General features: G+C 34.1%; 1 protein-coding gene across 13 annotated transcripts in view; it reads right to left on the bottom strand.

Moving 5' to 3' along the window:
* The window catches only part of CDC42BPA (CDC42 binding protein kinase alpha), a 325,295-nt gene that overhangs the window by 102,265 nt on the left and 198,270 nt on the right, over window positions 1–24,760 (bottom strand). For 11 of the 13 annotated variants that reach the window (XM_067729568.1, XM_067729561.1, XM_067729566.1 and 8 more), the window contains exons 12-14: window positions 20,896–21,029; window positions 11,024–11,266; window positions 10,666–10,776 (exon numbers count right to left, since the gene is read on the bottom strand). In XM_067729568.1, the coding sequence (XP_067585669.1) occupies window positions 10,666–10,776; window positions 11,024–11,266; window positions 20,896–21,029 (488 nt within the window). The remainder of the gene's footprint in view (window positions 1–10,665; window positions 10,777–11,023; window positions 11,267–20,895; window positions 21,030–24,760) is intronic. The other 2 variants (XM_067729563.1, XM_067729567.1) reach the window with 1 other exon arrangement.

The following is a 24,760-nucleotide window of genomic DNA, read 5'->3' as shown; positions in this document are numbered from 1 at the left end:
ATTCAATTTTCTTTTTGCATTGATGTCTAGTTCTTCTAACACTATTTGTTAAAAAGTACATCTTTGCTCCATTATATTGCCTTTGCTTTTTTGTCAAAGATGATTTATCTGTATAGTCTCTTGCCAATACCATACTGTCTTGATTACTGCAGTTTTATATAAGTCTTGAAGTCAGTAATCCAGCTATGTTTTTTTTCCTTCACTATTGTGATGGCTATTCTGGGTCTTTGCCTCTCCATATAAACTTTAGGCTTAGTTTGTTGATACCCACAAAAGAAGTTGCTGCAATTCTGACTTGTACTGCATTAAATCTGTAGTTGAAGGGGCTACCCTGGTGGCACAGTGGTTGAGAGTCCGCCTGCCGATGAAGGGGACATGGGTTCGTGCCCCGGTCCAGGAAGATCCCACATGCTGCGGAGCGGCTGGGCCCATGAGCCATGGTCGCTGAGCCTGCGCGTCTGGAGTCTGTGCTCCGCAACATGAGAGGCCACAACAGTGAGAGGCCCGCGTACCACACAAAAAAAATCTGTAGTTGAAGATGGGAAGAACTGACATCTTATAAGACACCTAATACGGAGTCTTCCTATCCATGAACGTGGAATATCTCTCCATTTATTTAGTTCTTCTTTGATTTCTTTCATCAGAGTTTTATAGTTTCCCCCGTACAGGTCTTATGCATATTTTGGCATATTTATACTTCACTATTTCATTTTTGTGGGTGCTAATGTTAATAGTACTGAGTTTTAAATTTCAAATTCCACTTATTCATGGTTGGTATATAAGAAAGTGACTGACTTTTGTGTATTAATCTTGTACCTGCAACCTTGCTATAAATGCCTTACTAGTTCCAGGAGTCTTTTTGTTAATTTTTTTGATTCTCTACATAGACAATCATATCATCTGCTAACCAAGACAGTTTTATGTCATCTTTCCCAATCTGTATACTTCTTTTTTGTTTTCTTGTCTTATTGCATTAGCTAAGACATACAGCATGATGTTGAAAAGTAGTGAGAGGAAGAATCCTTGCTTTGTTCTTAATCTTAATGAAAAAGCGTCAAGATTCTTGTCATTAAGTATGATGTTAGTTTACGTTTTTTGATAGGTATTACTTATCAAGTTGAGGAAGTTCCCCTCTATTCCCAGTTTACTGAGTTTTTATCATGAATGAGTATTAGAGTTTGTCACATGCTTTTTCTGTATCTACTGATATGATCATGTGATTTTTTTAAAATTTTTTTATTTTTTTTGCTGTACACGGGCCTCTCACTGTTGTGGCCTCTCCCATTGCGGAGTACAAACTCCGGACGCGCAGGCTCAGTGGTCATGGCTCACGGGCCTAGCCACTCCGTGGCATGTGGGATCTTACCGGACTGGGGCATGAACCCGTGTCCCCTGCATCGGCAGGTGGACTCTCAACCACTGCGCCACCAGGGAAGCCCGATCATGTGATTTTTATCACATCAGTGATGCATTACATTAATTCACTTTCAAATGCTGAACCACCCTTGTGTACATGGGATGAAATTCCATTTAGTTGTGGTGTATAATTCTTTTTATATATTGTTGGATTCAATTTGTTAATATTTTTTGAGAACTTTTGCACCTATGTCTATGAGGCTTTCTACATTGGTCCGTAGCATTCTTTTCTTGTAATGTCTTTGGTTTTGGTATTAGCATAATTCTTGCATCATAGAATGAGTTAAGAAGTATTTCCTCTATTTCTATCTTCTGAAAGCAACTGTAGAGAACTGTCATAATTTCTTCCTTAAATGTCTGGTAGAATTCACCACTGAATACATCTGGGCCTGGTGCTTTCTGTTCTGGAAGATTATTAATTATTGATTCAATTTCTTTAACAGACAGAGCCATTTCAGATTATTTATTTCTCCTTGGATAGTTATAGGAGCTGTGTCTTTGAAGGAATTGGTCCATTTCATCTAGGTTATCAAATTTGTAGGCAAAGAATTAATTGTTCATAGTATTCCTTTATTAGGCTTTTCATGCACATGGGTTGCATACTGATGTTCTGTCTTTCATTTCTGATACTAGTAGTGTCCTGTCTCTCTTTTCTTTTTTTCTTTGTATTTGTGTTTTATTTTACAATCAAAGGTTTAAAGATATAGCAGAGAGTACAGCAGGCAAAACACAGATTAAGCATATTCTGTGCAAAAATATTTACCACAGAAAAGAGAAGAAAAATTTTAAAAGAATTACAGTGTGAAGGTAATTATAAATATATGAAATAATATAAACTATATTGATAGGTAATTCCCCTTCTTTACAAGTTTCCAAGGGAATTATTAAATTTATATAAGGTATTCAAACTTGTAAGTTTGAAAATCTGTTTGAAAGACACTTTTACGGGAAAAATATAAGTGACCAAATTGTCTCAAATCAACAATAAAATAAAGCACTGAGAAGCTACTAAGTAATAACAAAGAATGTGTTACAAGAGAATTTTTTCAGATTTCAAGGAAGAGTTTATTTCTATGAGCACAGAGAAAAAAAGCAAGCTTTACTCTACTTTATATAAAATTAAGATAACCCTGAAACAAAAGCTGATCAAAACACCAAATAATAAAACCAGACTCATCTCAATATATTGATACATTTAACAGCAAAAATTGTTAATAAAATGTTAACATTTGAAATCCATTGCTGTATTGAAATTCAGTTATTTATATGAGCAACTGATTCCCAGAATGTAAGAATAGTTTCATACTAGAAAACTTGTTAATATGATTTCTCTCAAAAATAGATAAGGGACCCCTTTTTTTCTTAATTAGCCTGGATAGAGGCTTATCGATTTCATTGACCTTTTTAAAGAATAAGCTTTGGTTTCAATGATTTTTCTCTATTGGTTTCCTGTTTTCAATTTGATGGATTTCTGCTCTAATTTTTCTTCTGATTACTTTAGATTTAATTTGCTCTCCTCTTTCTAGTATCCTAAGGTGGAAGCTAAGACGATTAATCTTAGATCTTTCTTCTTTCCTAATATATGCATTCAATGCCACAAGTTTCCCTCTAAGCACTGCTTTCACTGTATCTGACAAATTTTGATAATTTGTGTTTTCATTTTCATTTAGTTCAAAATATTTTTAAGTTTCTCACGAGATATTTTCTTTGGCTCATGTGTTTTTTATAAGGGTGGTGCCTTAATTCCAAGTATTTTGGAATTTTCCAGCTATCTTTTTGTTACTGACATCTAGTCTAATTCCATTGTGGTCTGAGAGCAGACAATGTATGATTCCTGTTCTTTTAAATTTGTTAAGGAGGGCTTCCCTGGTGGCGCAGTGGTTGGGAGTCCGCCTGCCGATGCAGGGGACACGGGTTCGTGCCCCGGTCCGGGAAGATCCCACGTGCTGCGGAGCGGCTGGGCCTATGAGCCATGGCCGCGGGGGCTGCGCGTCCGGAGCCTGCGCTCCGCAACGGGAGAGGCCACAACGGTGAGAGGCCCGCGTACCGCAAAAAAAAAAAAAAAAAAAAAAAAATTTGTTAAGGATTTCTTAAGGTTTGTTTTATGGCCCAGAATGTGGTCTGTCTTGGTGGACGTTCCATGTAAGCTTGAGAAGAATGTGTATTCTGCTGTTGTTGGGTGAAGCAGTATATAGATGTCCTTACATCCACTTGATTGATGATGGATGTTAAGTTCAACTATGTCCTTACTGATTTTTTTGCCTGCTGGATCTGTCCATTTCTGATAGAGGGGTGCTGAAGTTCCCAACTATGACAGTGAATTCATCTCTTTTTCTCTGCACTTCTGTCAGGTTTTGCCTCATGCATTTTGATGCTATGTTGTTACACACATACACATTAGTATGCTACATCTTCTTGGTGAATAGCAATGCCCTTCTTTATTTCCAAAAACTTTCCTTACTCCAAATTCCACGCTGTCTGAAATTAATATAGCTACTTCCACTTTCTTTTGATTAGTGTTATCATGGTATATCTTTCTCCATCCACTTACAGGCATACCTTGGGGATATTGTGGGTTCAGTTCCAGACTACTGCAAAAAGGTGAATATTCCAATAAAGTGCATCACATGAATTTTTTGATTTCCCAGTGCACATAAAAGTTGTATTCACACTATACTCTAGTTTATTAAGTGTGCAATAGCGTTATGTCTAAAAAAAATGTACACACCTTAATTTTAAAAATACTTTATTGCTAAAAATGCTAACCATCATCTGAGCCTTTAGCGAGTTGCAATCTTCTTGCAATAGTAACATCAAAGATCAATAATCACAGATCACCACAACAAATATAATAATGAAGAAATTTGAAATACTGTGAGAATTACCAAAATGTGACATAAAATCATGAAGTGAGCAAACGCTATTGGAAAAATGGTGCTGACAGACTTGCTCGATGCAGGGTGCCACAAACCTTCAATTTGTAATATCTGCAAAGTACAATATAGCAAAGCACAATAAAACAAGGTATGCCTGTACTCTTAATCTAGACACTTGGCCTCTGTATCCACGAATTCTGCATCCATGGATACAGAGGGCTGACTGTACTACACCACTTTATATAAGGGAATTGAGTGTGTGCAGATTTTGGTATCCATGGGGTGTGGAGAGGGCATGGAACAAATGCCCCATGGATACTGAGGAAAAACTATATGTGCCTCTATACCTAAAGTAGACTTTTTAGACAACATATAGTTAGATACTGTTTTTTGATCCAATCTGACATAATCTGTTTTGTAATTGGTATACTTAGACCATTGACATTCTAAATGATTGTTGATGTTTTTTGATTAATATCTATTGTATTTGCTACTGCTTTCTATTTATTGCTCCTTTCTTTGTATCTATTTTTGTCTTCCATACCTTTTCTGTCTTTTGCTGTTTTTTTTTCCCCTTGTTTTTGGCCACGCCATGCAGCATGCGGGATCTCAGTCCCTGACCAGGGATTGAACACATGCCCCCTGCATTTAAAGCACAGAGTCTCAACCACAGAACTGCCAGGGAAGTCCCTGTCTTTTGTGGTTTTTAATTAAGCATTTTATATGATTCAATTTTCTCCCCATTCTGAGCATATCAGTTGAACTCCTTTTTTAAGTGGCCATTCTACAGTTTGCAATCTGCATTTATAACCAATCCAAGTCCAGTTTCAAATAACACTCTACCACTTCATGGATAGTGCAAGTACCATAAAATGAAATAATCCTAATTCCTGCCTCCTATCCCTTGTATAATTGCTGTCATTCATTTCAGTTACACATAAGCACACATAAGCATATTTATATATACATGTAATCAGACATAAGCATGTATATAAGTATATATAATTGAATACATTGTTGCTATTATTTTGAACATTTCATCTATTAGATTAAGAATAAGAAAAATAAAAGCTTTTATTTATTTTACCTTCATGTATTCCTTCTCTGATGCTTTTTCTTTCTTTATGTAGATCTGAGTTTCTGACCTATATCATTTTCCTTCTCTCTGGAGAACTTCTTTTAACATTTCTTGCATGGCAGGTTTACTTGAAACAAATTCCCTGAAATCTTTGTCTCAGGAAGTCTTTATTTCTCCTTCACTTTTGAAAGATAATTTCTCAAAGTACAAAATTCTAGGTGGGTAGGTTTTTTTTTCTCAACACTTTAAATATTTCACTCCACTCTCTTCTTGTTTGCATGAAGAACAAAAGTCAAATGTAATTCTTACCTTATATTTTCTAGAGGTAGGGTATTTTTTTATCTCTGACTGCTTTCAGGATTTTTATCTTTATCTATAATTTGAAAATGGCATGTCTAGGTGTAATTTTTTGGGTATTTACCCTGTTTGGTGTTCTTTGAGCTTCCTGAATCTGTGGTTTAGTGTCTGACATTAATTTGGGGGAAATTTTCAGTCATTATTGTTCCAAATGGTTCTTCTGTTCCTTTCTCTGTTCACCTTTTAGTGTTCCCATTATACGTATGGTACAACTTTTGTAAATGTTCCACAATACTTGGATATTCTTTTCTGTTTTTTCACTTTTTTCTCTTTGCTTTTCAGTTTTGGCAGTCCTATTTTGATATCCTCAAGCTCAGAGATTCTTTCTTCAGCTGTATCCAGTGTACTAATAAGCTCATAAAGGGCATTCTTCATTCTGTTACAATATGTTTCATGTCTAGCATTTCTTTTTGGTTCTTTCTTAGAATTTACATCTCTCTGCTTACATTGCCCATTTATTTTTCCATGCTCTCTACTTTTTCATTAAAGTCCTTAGCATATCAATCACAGTTGTTTTCAATTCCTGGCCTGATAATTTCAACATCCCTGAGTCTGGTTGTGATGTTTGCTCTATTCTGTGTTTTTTGTCTTTCAGTATGTCTTGTAATTTTTTGTTGATAGGTGAACATGATGTACTGGGTAAAAGGAACTGCTGTAAATAGGCTATTAGTAATGTGGTTGCAAGCTGTGGTGGGAGGGGAAGCGTTCTATAGTCCTAAGATTGGATATCAGTATGTTACTGAGCCTGTGCTTCTGGCCTGTGAACTTAAGACAACCTTGTCAGTTTTTCTCCACCACTTACCTGTTTTGACAGGGTGACTAGAGTGGGCTGGGGCTGAATATTTCCCTTCCCTCAAGTCAGTTAGGTCTGATAAAATCCCAGCAAGTTAGATTCTGGTTGAAGAGTTTCTCCTGAAGATAGACCTTGTTAAGAAGAACAGAATGCTCTGGCACATTCAAAATTGTTACCCCTATTGTTAGTACAAGGGGACTTTTCTCTGATATTTACTGTGAAAACCTCGTAGAGCTCCAGGATGTAAAACTGATGAAACTGTCAGGGCTCCCCAATGACGAGGCTCCCCTGGAGTTTTTATCTCTCAAACTTGTCCGCACTGAGCCTCTAGCAATTTTTCAATAACAGTTCAGGTCTCCCTACACTGGTACTGATTTCCTACAAGGGTTCCTGATCTCATAAGCTGTGATTCTCTTTATTTGCCTGTCACTCTCTCCAGTTTGGAGGACAGCAGTTGGTTCTGTGATATTACTTCCCTTACAGATCTAAGAAGAGTTGCTGATTTTTCAATTTGTTCAGCTTTTTACTTCTTGTTAGAACAAAGTGGTGACTTCTGAAGTTCTTATATACTGGATTGGAAACTGGTAGTATTCTTTGGAGTTATTAAATATAGGATCCTGTGATCTGCAAATAGAGATAGTTTTACTTCTTCTTTTCCAGTTTGGATGCCTTCTATTTCCTTTTCTTATCTAATTCCTCTGGCTAGAACCGCCAGCATAATGTTAATTGCAGTGGTGAAAATGGGCATCCTTGTCTCATTCCTAAACTCAGGGAAAAAATTTTCAGTCATTCACCATTGAGTATGATGTTAGCTATGGGTTTTTCATAAATGTCTTTGATCATGTTGAGTATATTCCCTTCTATTCCTAGTTTTCTGAGAGTTTTTATCATGAAAGGATGTTGAATTTTGTGAAATGACTTATGTGCATCAATTAAGATGATCATGCAGTTCCCCCCTCCCTTTGGTTCTTTCAATGTGATGTATTAAATTGATTTATTTTCTTACATTCAACCACCCTTGCATTCCTGGGATAGACCAGGTTAAACCATTGCCATGGTTTATAATCCTTTTAATATGGCTTTGGATTTGGTTTGCTGGTGTTTTGTTGAGAATTCATACGTCTATATTCGTTAGGAATACTGGTCTGTAATTTTCTTTTCTTGTGATATTATTCATATGGCTTTGGTATTATGGCAATGCTGGCCTATGGAATGAGTTAGGAAGTGTTCCCTATTCTTGTATTCTGTGGAAGAGTTTAAGAAGAATTGGTGTTAATTCTTCCTTAAAAGTTTGGTTCAGTTCACTAGTGAAGCTATCTGGTCCTGGGCTTTTCTTTGTCAGGAGGTTTCTTATTACCAATTCAATCTCTTTGCCTGTTGCAAGTCTGTTGAGACTTTCTATTTTGTCTTGCATTTAGGTAATTTGTGTGCTTCTCGATCTGTCCATTTCATCTAGATTATTTACTTTGTTGGCATAGAGTTGTTCATAGTATTCTCTTATAATCCTTTTGCTTTCTGATGATAGGTATTAATACCCACTTTCATTTCTGATGTTATTTGTTTCCTCCCTTCCTCCCTCTCTCTGTCAGTCTAGCTAAAGGTTTGTCAATTTTGTTGATCTCTCAAAGAATGAACTTTGGTTTCATTCCCTTTATTATTATTATTCTGTTCTCATTTTATTGAACACTGCTCTAATCCTTATTATTTCCTTCCATCTGCTAGCTTTGTTTCCTTTGCTCTTCTTTTTCTAGTTCTGTAAGATATAAAGTTAGGTATTTTCTAATTTCCCTTGTGATTTCTTCATTGACCCACTGGTTGGTTAAGAGTGTCTTATTTCATTTCCACATATATTTTTTAACATTCCAGTTTTCCTTATGCTATTGATTTCTAGCTTCATTCCATTGTGATTGGAATGGATACTTTGTGTGATCTCAATCTTTTTACATTTATTGAGATTTATTTTGTGGCCTAACATCTGGTCTATCCTGGAGAATGTATCAATTGCACTTGAGAAGAATATGTATTCTGCTGTTGTTGGGTGGAGGGTTCTATATATGTATCTGTTAGTTCTAGTTGGTTATACTGTTGATCAAGACATCTATATGCGTATTTATCTTCTGTCTATATGTTCTATCCATTTTTGGAAGTGGGGTATTAAAGTTTCTAACTTTTATTCAAGAACTTTTTTTCTCTTCAATTCTATTGAAGAGTATTCTTAATGAAGTAAAGATTCCTACAACCTTTTCAAGGGGCCAAAATAAGTTTCAAAATTTACATGTGTATACCTTTAAATCAAGAAATTCCACTTTTAGAAAATATCTTAAAGAAATGGTAGTATGATAATAATAATAGCTAACAGTTATTGAGCCTTTACTTTGTGCCAGGCCATGGGCTAAGCATTTTAAATGCATTAACTAATTTATTGGGTAGTTTTATTATTTTCCCAAATCTGTAAATGACACAAGAGATTATGAGTGTCTGATATGTAGGTAAACACATGTGACTCAGAGTTTTCAATGAGCAGTGTTTGTTACAGAAAAAAATAAAAATCAAACTAGTGGACAGAATGGTACTAAGAAATAGAAAACCTGGGTTTAAACTGTACTCTATCATTTAAGACTATAAAATCCTAAACTCATCTGAGTTTTGCTTTCCTCAAATGCAAATAATCTCTAAGATATCCTCCAGTTTGCACTTTGTGATTCTTGTGCTTACCAAAATCACCTAAGATAGTGCTGGAAACAAAGTAGTCCCTGACTGAAAGTTATTTGAGACGGTAATGTAATGACTTCTATATACTAATCCTGCTCTAGAAGCATAGGTTATTTATAGAAGAAACATAACTATTTTGGAAAGCTAACCAAGACTGTGCAATCATGATCAATCAACACAAAACAAATAATATACCAGTCTATGTTTTCAATAAGCTAAGTCACAGTTTAGGTGGGGAGACATTTTGTGAATAAATAATTATAATAAGAGCTATTGTAAAGTTATTAACAAAATTCTATAGCAGCAGAGAATAAGGAATATTTAGACTTCCTGAGATGACATTCAACTTCGTTCTTATATTTGCTGGATGAATAAGATACCAGACTAGGCACGCAAGGAGTGTGTGGAGGTGGTGGCTGGCAGACAATGCAGAGGAATTGGGATATGCAAAGGGTAGAGTCAAGAAAAGGCAGACATCATATTCAGATTATAATTTAGTGTTATAGAAATACGAAGTCAATTAATCCTAATTCTCTCACTTTTGACATATATAATATTATTACTATAGCTAATAGTTACTGACCACTTATGATGTGGCAGCTTACATACATGTATATGTACTCCTTACATGAAACCAATGAGATAGGGTTTTACAAATGAGAAATTAAGGTCCAAAGAGATTAAATGTTTTGTCCAGCGATACACAGCTGGTAACTGATGAGGCTGGGCTTTAAAAGCAGATAGTCCAACTCTAGAGCTGGCACAAAGATTTCCCTTGCTAAGCACTTCTGCTGAGATGTTTAAATCCAGGCCAATTATCATCTCATCCCACTTAACAGAAGTATCTGCAAAGCTACCTCTGAGCCTCTCCTAAGTCACTTAACAAGACAGAGGATCTGGACATCTAACCCTGCCTCCCATGAGATTACCAATATATCTTGTCAAGGTATGCAGCCCTTCATAATTTTTTTTTTTTTTTTTTTTTTTTTTTTGCGGTACACCAGCCTCTCACTGTTGTGGCCTCTCCTGTTGCGGAGCACAGGCTCCGGATGTGCAGGCTCAGCGGCCATAGCTCACGGGCCCAGCCGCTCCGCGGCATGTGGGATCTTCCCGGACCGGGCACGAACCCGTGTCCCCTGCATCGGCAGGCGGACTCTCAAACACTGCGCCACCAGGGAAGCCCCCTTCATAAATATTTTAACTCCTTCCTGAAAGATTTCTTCTCCCCACTAAATACAGCCGCCTTCCCTTTCCTTACAGCATGATTAAGAAGTCTATACCAGCTTCCTATTCATAAGAATGAGAAATAAGAATACTATGTTTGAAGGATAGCTAGTTTTTACTCTACACCAAAAAGAGAACATAACGTAGTCCTGTTAAGCAGAAAGAGGAGAAAATTAATTCAACTTCATAAATATGAAATCAAACGATACCTTCAGTCCCTCTAATTCATTTTGCAGTTGCTTAGAATAGTGCTCGCTCTGTTCGCGCAATTTCCTGTCTTTAGATGCTTCAGCAGCTACAGCTTCTGTACGAACTTCCAGCTTTAAAATAAAATGATAAAAGCAGATTTCACGGTTATAATTGTTTCTCCAATAAAATGTCTCCCCATGGGAATTTACCTTGCAATAGATAACTCAAATGTTGAAATTCATATTAAATATTATTACCAAACTAAAAAAAAAAACTCTTTTCAAAAATTAAAGAATGAAATATATATTATTTCACTAGTCTGAAAAAGCAGCTTTAATCACTACCCCATGGGCACTACAAATTTGCCTGACTACTAACCTCTTTTTTGGCTCTTTCTGTTCTGCGCAGTTCTTGCCTTAAGCTTTCAACTTTTTGCATCACCAGGTCCACCTCTTCTTCCTTATCTCGGACATGGCGAGCAAGTTTCTGTTTTTGGGTGTGCAATTCTGTTAGCCGCTCATTGATCTCCATGAATTCCTGCATGGCCAGTTTCCTCTGACAGTGTGCGTCTTTCAGCTCTTTGGATTGGTTTTTTAATCGCTCACTAGCCTGGACTAGTTCCTACAGTTTCGTAAAAAGAATATAAGTTACCAATTCTGCACCCTAGGGACCAAATTTGGCCATCAAAATATTTATCATGAAGTCAAGAAGAGCCAAAATTATTCACCTCAGAACAAAATTAAAAGAAATGAACTACTTTTGAACAGATACTAGGAGCATGGTGCTCTGTTCATATTCTCAATTCCTTATGCTAACATGCTAACTGCAAAGGAACAACTGATTTAACCTTCCAGTACCTTAGTTTCAATAAACAAATAAACAAATAAAGGTATAGGAATACAAGATACAATGGTAAAGATAAAGATTTTGTGAAATTTAACGGATATCTGTGAGATTTTTAAAAATTATATCAAATGATTACAAATGATAAAAACAAGGGCTGTATTTGATGTGGAGACTAACTCTTGGGCCAGCAGCAAAGAGAAAAGCTAATTAAAGTGAGAAACTTAGAAGAAGCTGAAGTAGACTTGGGTCAGCAGAACCACCTGTCTCCCAGCAAAAGGAAATGCAACCTTCTTTGAGGAAGAGTCTCAATGATATCTATTTTTTTTTTTAAGAGCATACACATATGAGCTCACAACCATAGATTTCCCAAACACCCAAAGGACAAACAACCACAAGCAAACATTACAAACAATAAAAATAAACCCCAATGGTATTTGGATATTAGAACTATCAGATACTGATAAGATTGCTATACATGAAATGTTTGAAGAAATAAAAGGAAATCATAAAAATAGGAAAATGACAAAAGACTATTTAAAATGATGAGGCAAAAAGACTACGAAAAACTGTTTATAAAACATTGTATAGAGCATTTAGAAATGAAAAAATGTAAGTATTAACATTAAAAACATGAATCTACCAATATAGAAAGCTCTACCTTTATGAAGAAAAATAAGAAGAAACTCAAACCCAGAAACTTTAAAAAATAAAGTATATAACATTAAATAAAAATTAAAAAAAAAAGAAATCGGAGGGAAAAAACACAAATCACCTATTCCCCATCCTCAAAAAGGAAAAAAAAAGATAATTAGAGCAGACATCTAAGAAGTAACAATAGTAACAGGAGGACATATTTTTTAAGAGATAATAATTAAAATTGTACACACAGAAAAATTACTTTTGAAGTATGAGGCTACTTTTGAAGTATGAGGCTAAAAAATAATGAGATTCTTACAAACACAAATTGACAGAGCTTACCACAACCAGATCTGAACTTAAAGGAACCTCTAAATATTTATTTCAGGAAAATGAAAAATGATTTTAGAAGGAAGGTCTAATGAAAGAGAAGTGGAGGGCTAAGAAATTGGTAAACATAAATATGAATGTAAGCAAACTTGTATATAAGATTGTATTATTGTCTCATTTGTACAGTAAACAAATAGGACATAACTAACATATTGGTCCAAAAAAGCACAGTAGTTGGGAAGAAGCAATAGAGTTAAAGGTCCTCAAAGTGTTTGGAAGCAACAGTTTAAGATACTGGGTTGGCCAAAAGGTTCATTCGGTTTTTCCCGTAAGACGGCTCTAGTAGCGCTTAGCTGTCTTTAACCTCATTCGAAACAATTTTATTAGATTTTCTTGTGACACCTGTCATAACAGTATACATTAAAAAAAAAACTTAACAAAACTGGTGAATTTTTGTGTAGCCATTTTAATACTTAAGATGGAAGAAAAAAGCAACATTTTCAGCATATTATGTTTTATTATTTCAAGAAAGGTAAAAACTCAACTGAAACACAAAAGGAAGATTTGTGCAGTGTATGGAGAAGGTGCTGTGATTGACTGAATGTGTCAAAAGTGGTTTGCGAGGTTTCATGCTGGAGATTTCTTGCTGGACGATGCTCCACAGTCAGGTAGACCAGTTGAAGTTGATAGTGATCAAATCGAGACATTAACTGAGAACAATCAATGTTATACCACGCGGGAGACAGTCGACATACTCAAAATATCCAAATTAAGCGCTGAAAATCATTTGCACCAGCTTGGTTATGTCCATCGCTTTGATGTTTGTGTTCAACATAAGTTAAGCAAAAAAAACCTTCCTGACCGTATTTCTGCCTGCGATTCTCTACTTAAACGTAACGAAAACATACCGTTTTTAAAGCAAATTGTGATGGGTGATGAAAAGTGGATACTGTACAACAATGCGGAAAAGAAGAGATCGTGGGGCAAGTGAAATGAACCACCACCAACCACACCAAAGGATGGGCTTCATCCAAAGAAGATGACGTTGTGTATATGGTGGGATTGGAAGGGAGTCCTCTATTATGAGCTCCTTCCGGAAAACCAAACAATTAACTCCAACAAGTACTGCTCCCATTAGACCAACTGAAAGCAGCACTCAACAAAAAGCATCTGGAATTAGTCAACAGAAACCGCATAACCTTCCATCAGGGTAACACAAGACCGCATGTTTCTTTGATGACCACGCAAAAACTGTTACAGCTTGGCTGGGTAGTCTAATTCATCTGCCGTATTCACCAGACATTGCACCTTCAGATTTCCATTTATCTCAGTCTTCACAAAATTCTCTTAATGGAAAAAATTTCAGTTCCCTGGAAGACTGTAAAAGGCACCCGGAACAGTTCTTTGCCCAGAAAGATAAAAAGTTTTGGGAAGATGGAATTATGAAGTTGCCTGAAAAATGGCAGAAGGTAGTGGGACAAAAGGTTGAATACGTTGTTCAATAAAGTTCTTGGTGAAAATGAAAAATAAGTCTTTTATTTTTACTTTAAAACCGAAGGCACTTTTTGGCCAACCCAATATTAAATTTAAAAAAAAGATATTAAATTTAGACTTTGTTAAATATGCACGATAAAATTCAATACTACTAGAAACTGCTAGAATGAGTAGTGAGCAAAACGAGAACAAGAAAACAAAAACCTCAACTAAAAATCAAGAAAAATATTTTCAAGATGAAAAGAATTCTAGAGATTAGTTTCACAACAATGTGATGTACCTTACACTACTCAATTATACACATAAAAATGATTAGGATAGAAATTTTATGTTATATATATTTTGCCACAATTTAAAAAAAGAGCAAACTCAGCCATAAAAAGAATGAAATAATGCCATTTGTAGCAACATGGGTGGACCCAGAGACTGTCATACTAAGCGAAGTAAGTCAGACAGAGAAGGACATATGTCATATGATATTGCTTATATGTGGGATCTAAAAAAATGGTACAAATGCACTTATTTACAAAACAGAAACAGAGTTACAGATGTAGAAAACAATCTTATGGTTACCAGCGGGGAAGTGGGGAGGGATAAGTGGGAGATTGGGATTGACATACACACACTACTATATATAAAATAGAAAACTAATAAGGACCTACTGTACAGCACAGGGACCTCTGGTCAATACTCTCTAATGATCTATATGGGAAAAGAATCTAAAAAAGAGTGGATATGTGTATACGTATAACTGATTCACTTTGCTGTATAGCACTAAGTAATGCAACATTGCAAATCAACTTTACTCCAATTAAAAAAAAAAGAGTGAGAAAGGAGATAAAGATAAGCATAGAAAATGCATGACAAACAGAAAACAAAAAGTGGTAGAAACATGTCCATATAGATTAGTAATCAAAATAAGTATAAAAGGAGTAAGTTCACCAGTTAAATGCAGTTTGTTATACCAAATTATGAAATAAAATCTAGACTTAAATAGAAAAAGCATCATTATAGCAATGATAAAATTCTGTTCACTAGAAAGAGATTCCATTCTAAATTTTTGTGCATTCCATAAGATAGACTCAAAATATATTAGAAAAAAAATGCTAGAACTTCACAGAAAAACTGGTGAATACATCATCATGAGAAAATCCAATTTCTCAATCATTAATAGATAAACCAAGCAGTTAAAAAAATAGTGAATATAAAGAAGATTTGAAAAGCTCAATTAATAACCTTCATGTATATTTAGAAGCTTGCATCCAACACTGGGAAACACATTCTTCTTAAGCATATATTGAATATTTAAAAATGAAAAGGTCTAGATCATGCCGTAATTCTCAGTAGATTTCAAAGAACAGATATCATACAGATCAAATTCTTTAATAATATTACCATTAAAATAGAAATAAAAAATAACAAGGCTAAATTCCATAATAACTCACAGATCAAGGAGAAAAATCATAAAGGGTATTAAAATATTTAGAACTAAAAAAATTTTAAATACAGAAAACAATAAAAATGTTTAGTAAAGACTAAAACTTGGGGATGCAGTAAAACGTATTGTATATACATTGGGGGAAATTTATAGCCTGAAATACTTACACTGAAACTAAAAAAAAGTTGAAATTCAATGAAATTCCACATAAAAAGTTAAGAGAAAACAATGTATTAACCGCTTCCGCCAATATGAGATGATAATAAAGAACATAAATTAATGAAAAGGAAACATGAGAATAATGAAGATCAACAAAGCCAAAAGCTTGTTCTTTGATCTCACTGAATATCTGGTGAGGTCAAACAAGGGAACAAGAATAAATGCACAAAGAAATAATATGAAGAAAGAAGGAGAGGTTATAACTACAAATCTAGGAGAAATCAAAAAAGGTAAAAGGATGCAATGAAAAATTTTATGCCAGTAAATTTTTCAACTTAAGAAATGAACAAACTCCTATAAAAATAAATTTAGCAAAACTGTTTCAAGAAGAAATAGAATGCCTGAATAGTCCTATAACAATTAAAGTAACTAAACCAATAGCTAAAAAAAATCCCCATCCCCCCAAGTGGGAAAAAAAATCTCCAGACTCAGATGGTTTTACAGATGATTCCTCCAATGTGTTTCAAGGAACAAAACATTCTTGTTTTACAAACTTCTCTAGAGAACAGAAAAAGAGGCAGTGCTACTCAGCTAACTCTATAAGACCAGTATAATCTTGATACCAAAGGAAAAAAAAAAAAAGAGAGAAAAAAAAAAAGCCAATCTCATTGAAGAAAACAAATAAAAAGTCCTAAAAAAACCCAAAGACATTATTAGGAAATCAGGTCAGTGATATATAAAGTGGGTAAACATGAACTCTGGAACTCAACTCCCTGTGTTGAAATTCCAGTTCCCCCACTTTCTAGCCCTATGATCTTGAGCAAATGTACCTAACTTCTCTGTGTGGGATCTCACCATTTATAAAATAAAAACACTACTACCACTGCTGCTGCTGCTGCTGCTGCTACTACTAATACGTAAATCACAGGGTTCTTTAAAAGATTAAATGAGCTAATAAATGTAAAGCACTTAAAACAGTACTATTAGAACAGATGCAACATAACTGTTACCTATATTATCATATTAATATTTAGGAGACAATACATGGGCAATTCAGTTGTAACCCAGAAAAGTAAAAATGGTTTAACGGTAGAAAAAGTTTATAACTGTAAGTCATCAAACCAATTTATTTTTATTTATTTTTGGCTGAGTTGGGTCTTTGTTGCTGCACCCGGGCTTTCTCTAGTTGAAGCAAGTGGGGGCCACTCTTCATTGAGGTGCATGGGCTTCTCATTGCGGTGGCTTCTTTTGTTGCGGAGCATGGGCTCTAGGCGCGCGGGCTTCAGTAGTTGTGGCTCACGGACTCTAGAGCACAGGCTCAGCAGTTGTGGCACAGGGGCTAAGGTGCTCTGCGGCATGTGGGATCTTCCCGGGCCAGGGCTCGAACCCGTGTCCACTGCATTGGCAGGCAGATTCTTAACCACTGTGCCACCACAGAAGCCCCAAACCAATTTATTAAAGGAGAACAATCATATAATTCTATCAATAGATATTAACAAATTTCTAGGAATTTGTTGCAATACTGTGCAAAAAAAGCACATTTAATAAAGTCAATACCCATTTTTGATAAAAATGATTAGCAAAATAGGAATAGAAGATAATTTTCTTAACCTGATAAAAAGTATTTACCAAAAACTTACAGAAAACATTATTATTTTCTTAGAAATCAGGAATAAGATAGGGATGCCTGCTATCACCACTTCTATTGAATGTTTTTGAGGTCCTAGCTTATACAGTAAGACAAGGGAAGAAAGAAAAGTAAAAAAAAAAAAATCAAAAGACAAAGGAAAAAACCTGTCATTATTTCATAAAACCTCAAAGAATCTCAAATATATTATTACAATTAATAAGAGTTTAGCAATGTTCCTAGAACAAAATCAGTAAGAAAGTATAATTTTCAAGGTACCATTTAAAATATGAAAACTTACAATCATAAATTTAAGGAAAGGCAAACAAGACCTGTATAGAATTTTATGGAGAAACATTTTAAAATACTTTAACGATACAGAGTGACATACTATGTTTGTGGATAAAAAGACTGTGGGACTGCAGAGAAAATAATTTTATGTTTTTGTACAGTTAGGCCTTTCTAAGCAAATTTTACTGAAACTTGGAACATGAGTTAAAAGCAAGCCTTGTAAAGTAATTTATGACTAATTTAGATACGTAGTGAGAAAACTCCAAAGAGATTTAACTCCTGGACTTATGTGTTTACATTTCAAGGAGAGTTGGAGAGAGAGATAAGAGCCTGTACCAAGGAGAAAATCTCTTTATAGAGCTGGAGACTTGGACACATCTTTCCACTGGAGTGACTTATTTATATTCCAAAGAGTCCTAGATCCTTCTCTTAAGGTTTCCAAGGAGACCCGCAGAAAGGTGGGTAGAGATAGAGGGGAAGCAGGAAGCATCTGCCTCTCTCCTCTATGTAAACACCCTGATTCACTATTTCAGGGCTCTTTCTCTACCATACAGTCTCCATATGTGTAGGGTTTTATCCAACCAGCTCTCATTGTGTTGCCCTAAAGGGTAAGAACGGGCATACAGGAAAGCCACCTGGTTTATGTCTTGTTTTGCTTTTCTGAATGTAAATCGTAATAATCTTTCCTTGCTCTTGAAATCTTGTGTGCATTTAGAATGATATTAATAAACATGGATAAGAACGTAAAGACTCAGTGTTATAACGATGTCAATTCTCTTGAAATTGCTCTATGGATTTAATGCAATTTTAATCAAAATCCCATCACAGTTTTCAAGGAATAGAGAGTTGAGATATAGACCCATGCATAAATGGAAATTTAACATATGACAGAGGTGACACTGCTCATCACTAAGGGAAGGAGGGCCTATTTAGTAAATGAACAACTGGCTAGCCATATGGGAAAAAGTGAAATTGGATCCTTATATGATACACAAAAATAAATTTCTGATGCATTAAAAATTTAAATATGAAAACCAAACTTAAAAACTTCCAAGATAAAAATTTAGGAGAATTGTTTTTTACCTCAGATTTCTTACATAAGCCAGCAAATGCAATAATCATAAAAATGAAGATTGATAAATTTGACTACATTAAGACTAAAAACTTTTGTTAGTCAAAAGCTCCCATAAACAAAATGAAAAGACAAGCCACTACCTGGGAGATATCTGTAACATACATAATCGATAAAAGATTAGCATGTCCAGAAAATTCTTAGAAACCAATAAGGAAAAGACAAACAACCCAACAGAAAAATGTATAAAGTATATTAAGAAGCATTTCACAAAAGAAGAAATATAAATGATAAATGGACATGTGTGAGGATACTCAGCCTCATTAGTAATTAGAGAATGCAGATTAAGACCATACTAAAACATCATTTTAGACCTAAAATGTCAACTTAGATTAGGCTGGCCAAAAATAATATATCTAGTAATATAAAGTACTGTTGAATATAAAAACTCCTGTACACTATCGGTAGGAGTATAAACTGGTAGAAGCAGTGGAAAATGATTTGACATCATCATAAAAAATACACTATTTCCATTGCGTATGACCCAATTATTCTATTCGTGTTTGTGTGTGTGTGTGTGTGTGTGTCTGGATATATGTTCAAGAATGATCATAGCAGCATCATGTATAGTAGCTATTAATTATAAGCAACCTAAATGTCTGCAAACAAAAAATTAGATAAGTAAATTGTGGGTGCTGACATAATGGTGTATTTTATAGCAACTAAATAAATGATCAACAGCTATACAGACAAATCTTAGAAACAACGTTGAGTGAAAAAAGCAAATTGCAAAAGATTGCATATACCATTTTACAAAGCTCAAAAAAAGCCAACACTAATATACTGTTTAGAGATACACTAATATGTGATAAAATTTTTTTAAGGGAATGATTAACATAAAATTCAGAACAGTGATTACCATTGTCAGGGAAGTAATGAGAAAGGAATAGGAAATGACTACCCAGGGCTATGTCACAAAATAGGTAACGCTCTATTTCTTAAGTTGGATGTTTGGTTCATTTTATTATTTGCGTCAAAACTTATATAATGGTACATTTATTTTTTATATGCATCAAATGAAAAAAATCTTGAAAAGAATATCTGCTGCCTGTAGGATATCAGGCAAATCATTTAAAATTCTTTATCAATATGATGTGTTTCATTTCAGTACTACTCTCTTCTCAAAATATACTGAAAGGATTTTTAATATTAAAACTTATTAAAAATTGGCAAAGTACCTGTTACTATAAATCTAGATATCAGATGCTCATCCTTATTATGTTAACCAAGTTTGGCTGAGTAATCCTACCTTTAAATACATCATAGTAACTATTAATATAATATTATTAAAACAAATAGGATATGTTATAAATTCCAAATATTAAATTGACCATGAATATAAATGAATCTATACAAAACACTGCTTGAAAGCGCATCAAGAAAAAAGTAAAAATATACTAATCTAATTCACTTTGACCTTCATAGCTTTCTCTGTTAATCTTTTTGATTAGCTTCATCGGCAAAAGGTTATTTGTTTTATTTTTAATTACCTCCATTTCTTTACAGGCAGCAAGACTTATAAGTCTTTCCCAGAAGGACTTCATCTGTTTTATCAATGAATTATATACAACATCATTGAATACAATTTATACTATGCCATAAACCACTCATTTCTTTTTTGCATTGGCTAGTATTAATTCCAACATTCTAAAATTTGTTAATGAAAGGCAAAGTACACACAGCATATCATTTATGTAAAGTATTTTTCTCTAGTGCTCGAATATTATATATCCTATTGGACTGTGTTACTGTGTCCTAGATATTAACAAATTTTGTTGATGTTTATAGTAATATTTACATGTTCACAAAGTTCTTATGAAAGTAACTTCAGCTTATTCATCCATGCTTTGAAAGATAAACTGACATCTAAAAAAATTATTAAAGAATTAAAGAAATTTTCTATCATAATCTTTAAAGAATGCTCATATTAGCAAGTCACAATGAAAATATGCCTGTATTTTTCATTCTTCCATAGACACTAACAGATTTTTACTATTCTCTCACTTCTTCATAATATTTCTTTTTCAATAACATTTACTTTTAATCAAGTCCTTTGGTTATTAACTCTCCAAAAGAACAAAAGATTCTGAACTTTGAAGCCTCGAAAATTTAGAAGTTTCTTCATAACTAGCCATTCATCAAATGTCATACACCAAAATAATTCTTAAATTTTTAAACCATCTTTTTACAAAGTATACTATATATTATTGTAATTCCTTATGAATGCTTTCAGTATACAAATTAAACAAGATTAAGAATTCAGAAAAGGCTTTAACAATCTATCTATGTATTTTTACCTTATTTAATTCTTCCCTTTCTTGCTGTAATGTTTTGATTTGTTTTTCATAAGCCTTGATTTGTCTAAAAGCATCATCTAGTTCTCGCCTCACAGAATTAGCTTCTTCAAGTTGCTGTTCCAAGTGACTTGATTCTAAAAACAGGAAACAATGTTTCTTTTACTATTTGCATAAAAATAAATACTCAAAACCAAGGTTTAAAGCAACTAAATTTTAAAAAATAAAGTATTTTGAAACTGGTATTCAGCTTATCAACACCACATGCCACTGACTCATGAAAATTAAGTGCTTATCAGTTCACTGTAAAGATGGTTTATAGGTAATGCCAGGATGAAGAACAAATTTTAAGTGCAAAGTTTTGCACAGAATTTATGCGCAAAAATGCCTTCATATCTATTAGAAAAAAAAGACCATAATTCCAAAAAACAGTATCTTCAGAACCAATTGAAAACTTAAAACTAACAAAAAAGAACACGACCAATCAAACAAAATAGATAACTTTTCCTCTACTGTTAGTTAGCATTCCTCTGCTGATATTACTCAAATTATTGTATGATGATGGTTTTGCTTGTAACGTTGTGGTTCCAGATCACCCCGCCTGGTTTCACTAGTGGTGATTTGAAGAATAAACTCTGATTTCTAAAAGCAAATATTTGAAATAGGCTCAGGGAGTTGAGTAACTTGCCTAAGGTCACATTGCTAAATGGGTATCAGAGCTAACTACAGCCCACCAGTCTTACATCAACCTCTCCAACTTAAAAAGTAATGTAATCAAGTGATGTATAACATTGTAAGTTCAGAAGAGTTATTATAAAATAAAATAAAATAATTAATCTTAACATATGCTTAAATAAAATTTAATAAATTGATATGAAATATCCCTGGCATCAAAAGTAAATTAGCAAATTAAAGAACTGAAGCCAGTGAAAACAGAGAAATCTAAACACATTCACTGTTAATTTTGTTCTGGATATTTTCTATTCTTTACAGCCTTGTTACTCTTGAGTGTCATCCCCAGAGAAGCAGCATTAGCATCCTCTGGGAGCTTGTCAGAAATGCAGATCCTCAGGCCCCACCCCAGACCTAATGAATCAGAATCTATATTTTAACAAGATCCTCAGGTGGCTCATTCGCAAATTAAAGGCTGGGAACAAATGCACAGAGCATTGCACACTGTTGAGTTTGATGCTTTCAATAAACGAAGAAGTGTTTATAATACATTAGTTCTATTGAAAAGAGCATTTCATTTGTATAGACAAATCCTGTAGTCAAGAAGTAACTTAAATGTATCCGTGTATTACACACTAACTGGTTCTAGATTCCTTAAATAAAATAATTTACTAATATTCAGTGCCCTAAACTTACAGATTTATTAAAAGCTTATTTATATTAGGTATTAGTTTTTAGCAATTTTGAAAATATCTGCAAAGTTGCATATAATCAGTTTTCATTTTGTCTTAATAGTATGTGTTAAGTGTTTTCCTTGAAGAACAATAAAAAAATATCAATGGATGTTTAATCTTAAGGATCACAGGGTATTTAGTCTTATATTCAGAAAATTACATCTTATCATTCTCAAATTTCAGCATTTCATGTGGGAATTTTTCTGTTTATACTAATTTCTTTTAAATATCTTAAAATTTTTTTGTTATTTTAACTTTTCAGCATTTTTAGGATTTCAATGATTTGTAAAGTAGGTATAATTTAGTTTGTTATTTCTAATAACTTGGAGTCAAAATTTAGTATGTGACACAGCTGATTTCTATCATTTCTGGGGTCATTTTAATCAAATTTTATGGCTAAGGTATATCAATCTAGAGCAGTAAGTAACATGGTACATTTAGTAATGCCTTCTGAGAATGCTCACTTCCTTTCTTCTACTTTGAAAAGTTTTTCCCTAGCATGTTAAAATTTTTGCAAATTATTGAGTCATCCATTTATCTAAACTGCTGTGTTAGAAACTAAAAAAGTATCAATATTTAATAAAATGTCTGCATCATATGAAGTTTACAGCAAAATGTATTAAATGTGATAGCTTCAACAGTCTTTAAGAATGTTTTTATTGTTTTATTTCAATATAGGTTAAATTTTAGTTTTATCCCAGCCATTTCATGTTGGCAGCTTTGCCATGGAGTTGTTAAGTAGATAATACAAAATACATGTCAGATTTTCATGACTCATATTTCAGACACTTTAAAAATGCCTAAAATACTCAAAATATTCATTTAAACAACAACAGGTAAATTATGAGAAGTACATGAGGAAATGTACTGGCTAAAGAAGTTGGAGAAGACAAACCCAGCCAATTACTTATAAAACCCTCTAATATGGAGAAAAGTATAGCACTTGTAATTTGGAATACACAGAATTTTGTATCGCCAAAGATAAAAACCCCAAATCAAGAAAAATTCAGAATGTATTGAACTTTGGCCAACTACTTATAAAATGGCTCAGGCAGAAGAACCTTCACTTTCACTACAACAAATAGAAAATTCGATTAAAATTTTGAAAGAAATCCTCTAAGACTATCAAAAATATCTATTAAATATACGGCAACATGACTAGCCAAAACATTTAGATGAAGTTATTTAAAACTATTTTAGTGATTAAATTGAAAAGCAGTACTAGGGAAGTGAGATTAGCTCATAGCAACAAAATGATTCTTAACTCACTGCTGCTAGTAGAATCCTGAAACTCAGTCTGTTAGTAATAAGGATTTAAGGAGGGCACAATACACAGGAATTTTCTTTGCACGGTGTGGTATATAAGAGAAATATAAAATACGGTCTCTGTCTTGAAGGAGATAGGAAGACAAGAGTAACACTCTTGAAATCATAAAGGAGAAAATCAAATACAAATTGTGTGGCAGGTTATATGGATGATATAGGAATTAAGAGAAGGGCATGACTACAGTGGCACTCACAGCAGAACACTGATAAACTACAGAGGGACTGAGGCTGGAGTCAGAAGGAGGCTGACAGAACAATCAAAGCACCTCTCTCTCTGATACACAAGAGCAGTGTCACAGCTTTTCCATTATGGTCTTATTTCTCAAATAATCCATAACTCTTCTGATGTGAAGAGATTTTACTTCTAACCATGATGAAGGAAAACAGATTTCCCTATTACCTTCCCCTCCATTCACTATTTTTCTCCTTTACTTACATATTGTAGGACAGTATGTGTGTGTGTTTGTGTGTGTGAGGGAGAAAGAGACAGAGACAGAGAGAGAGAGAAAGGGGACAGAGGGAGACAGAGAAAGGGTGGTTTCAGTGTAGAGTTGGAGGGACACAGACAGTACACAGAGGTGCAAACCATAACCCTTGAGGCACTGTATGGCAATTCCTAAAAAATTAAACACAGAATTACCACATAATTCAGGAATTCCACTTCTTATTATATACCCAAAAGAAGAGAAAGCAGGGACTTGAACAGATATTTGTACAGTCATGTTCAAAGCAGCATTATTATTCACAATAAACAAAAGGTGGAAGCAACCCAATAGTCCATTTATAAATAAGTGGATAAACAAAATATGATATATACATACTGAGGAATATTGTATTAAGGTAGGAAGTTCTGACACATGCTATAACATGGATGAACCTTGAATACACTATGCTAAGCAAAATAAGTCAGTCACAAAAGGACAAATATTTTATGATTCCGTTTATATGAGGTTCCTAGAGCAGTCAGATTCTAAGAAACAGAAAGTAGCATGGTGGATGCCAGGGCCTAGTGGGTGGGAGGAATATGAGTTATTGTTTAATGGGTAAAGTAGAGATGGATGGTGGAGATGGTTGTACAGCATTGTGAATGTGCTTAATGTCACTGAACTGTACATTGAAAAATGGTTAAAATGATC

This window comes from Pseudorca crassidens, chromosome 2, assembly GCF_039906515.1.
Source record: "Pseudorca crassidens isolate mPseCra1 chromosome 2, mPseCra1.hap1, whole genome shotgun sequence".
Taxonomy (NCBI): domain Eukaryota; kingdom Metazoa; phylum Chordata; class Mammalia; order Artiodactyla; family Delphinidae; genus Pseudorca; species Pseudorca crassidens.
This window is presented reverse-complemented; position numbering and strand designations above follow the sequence as displayed.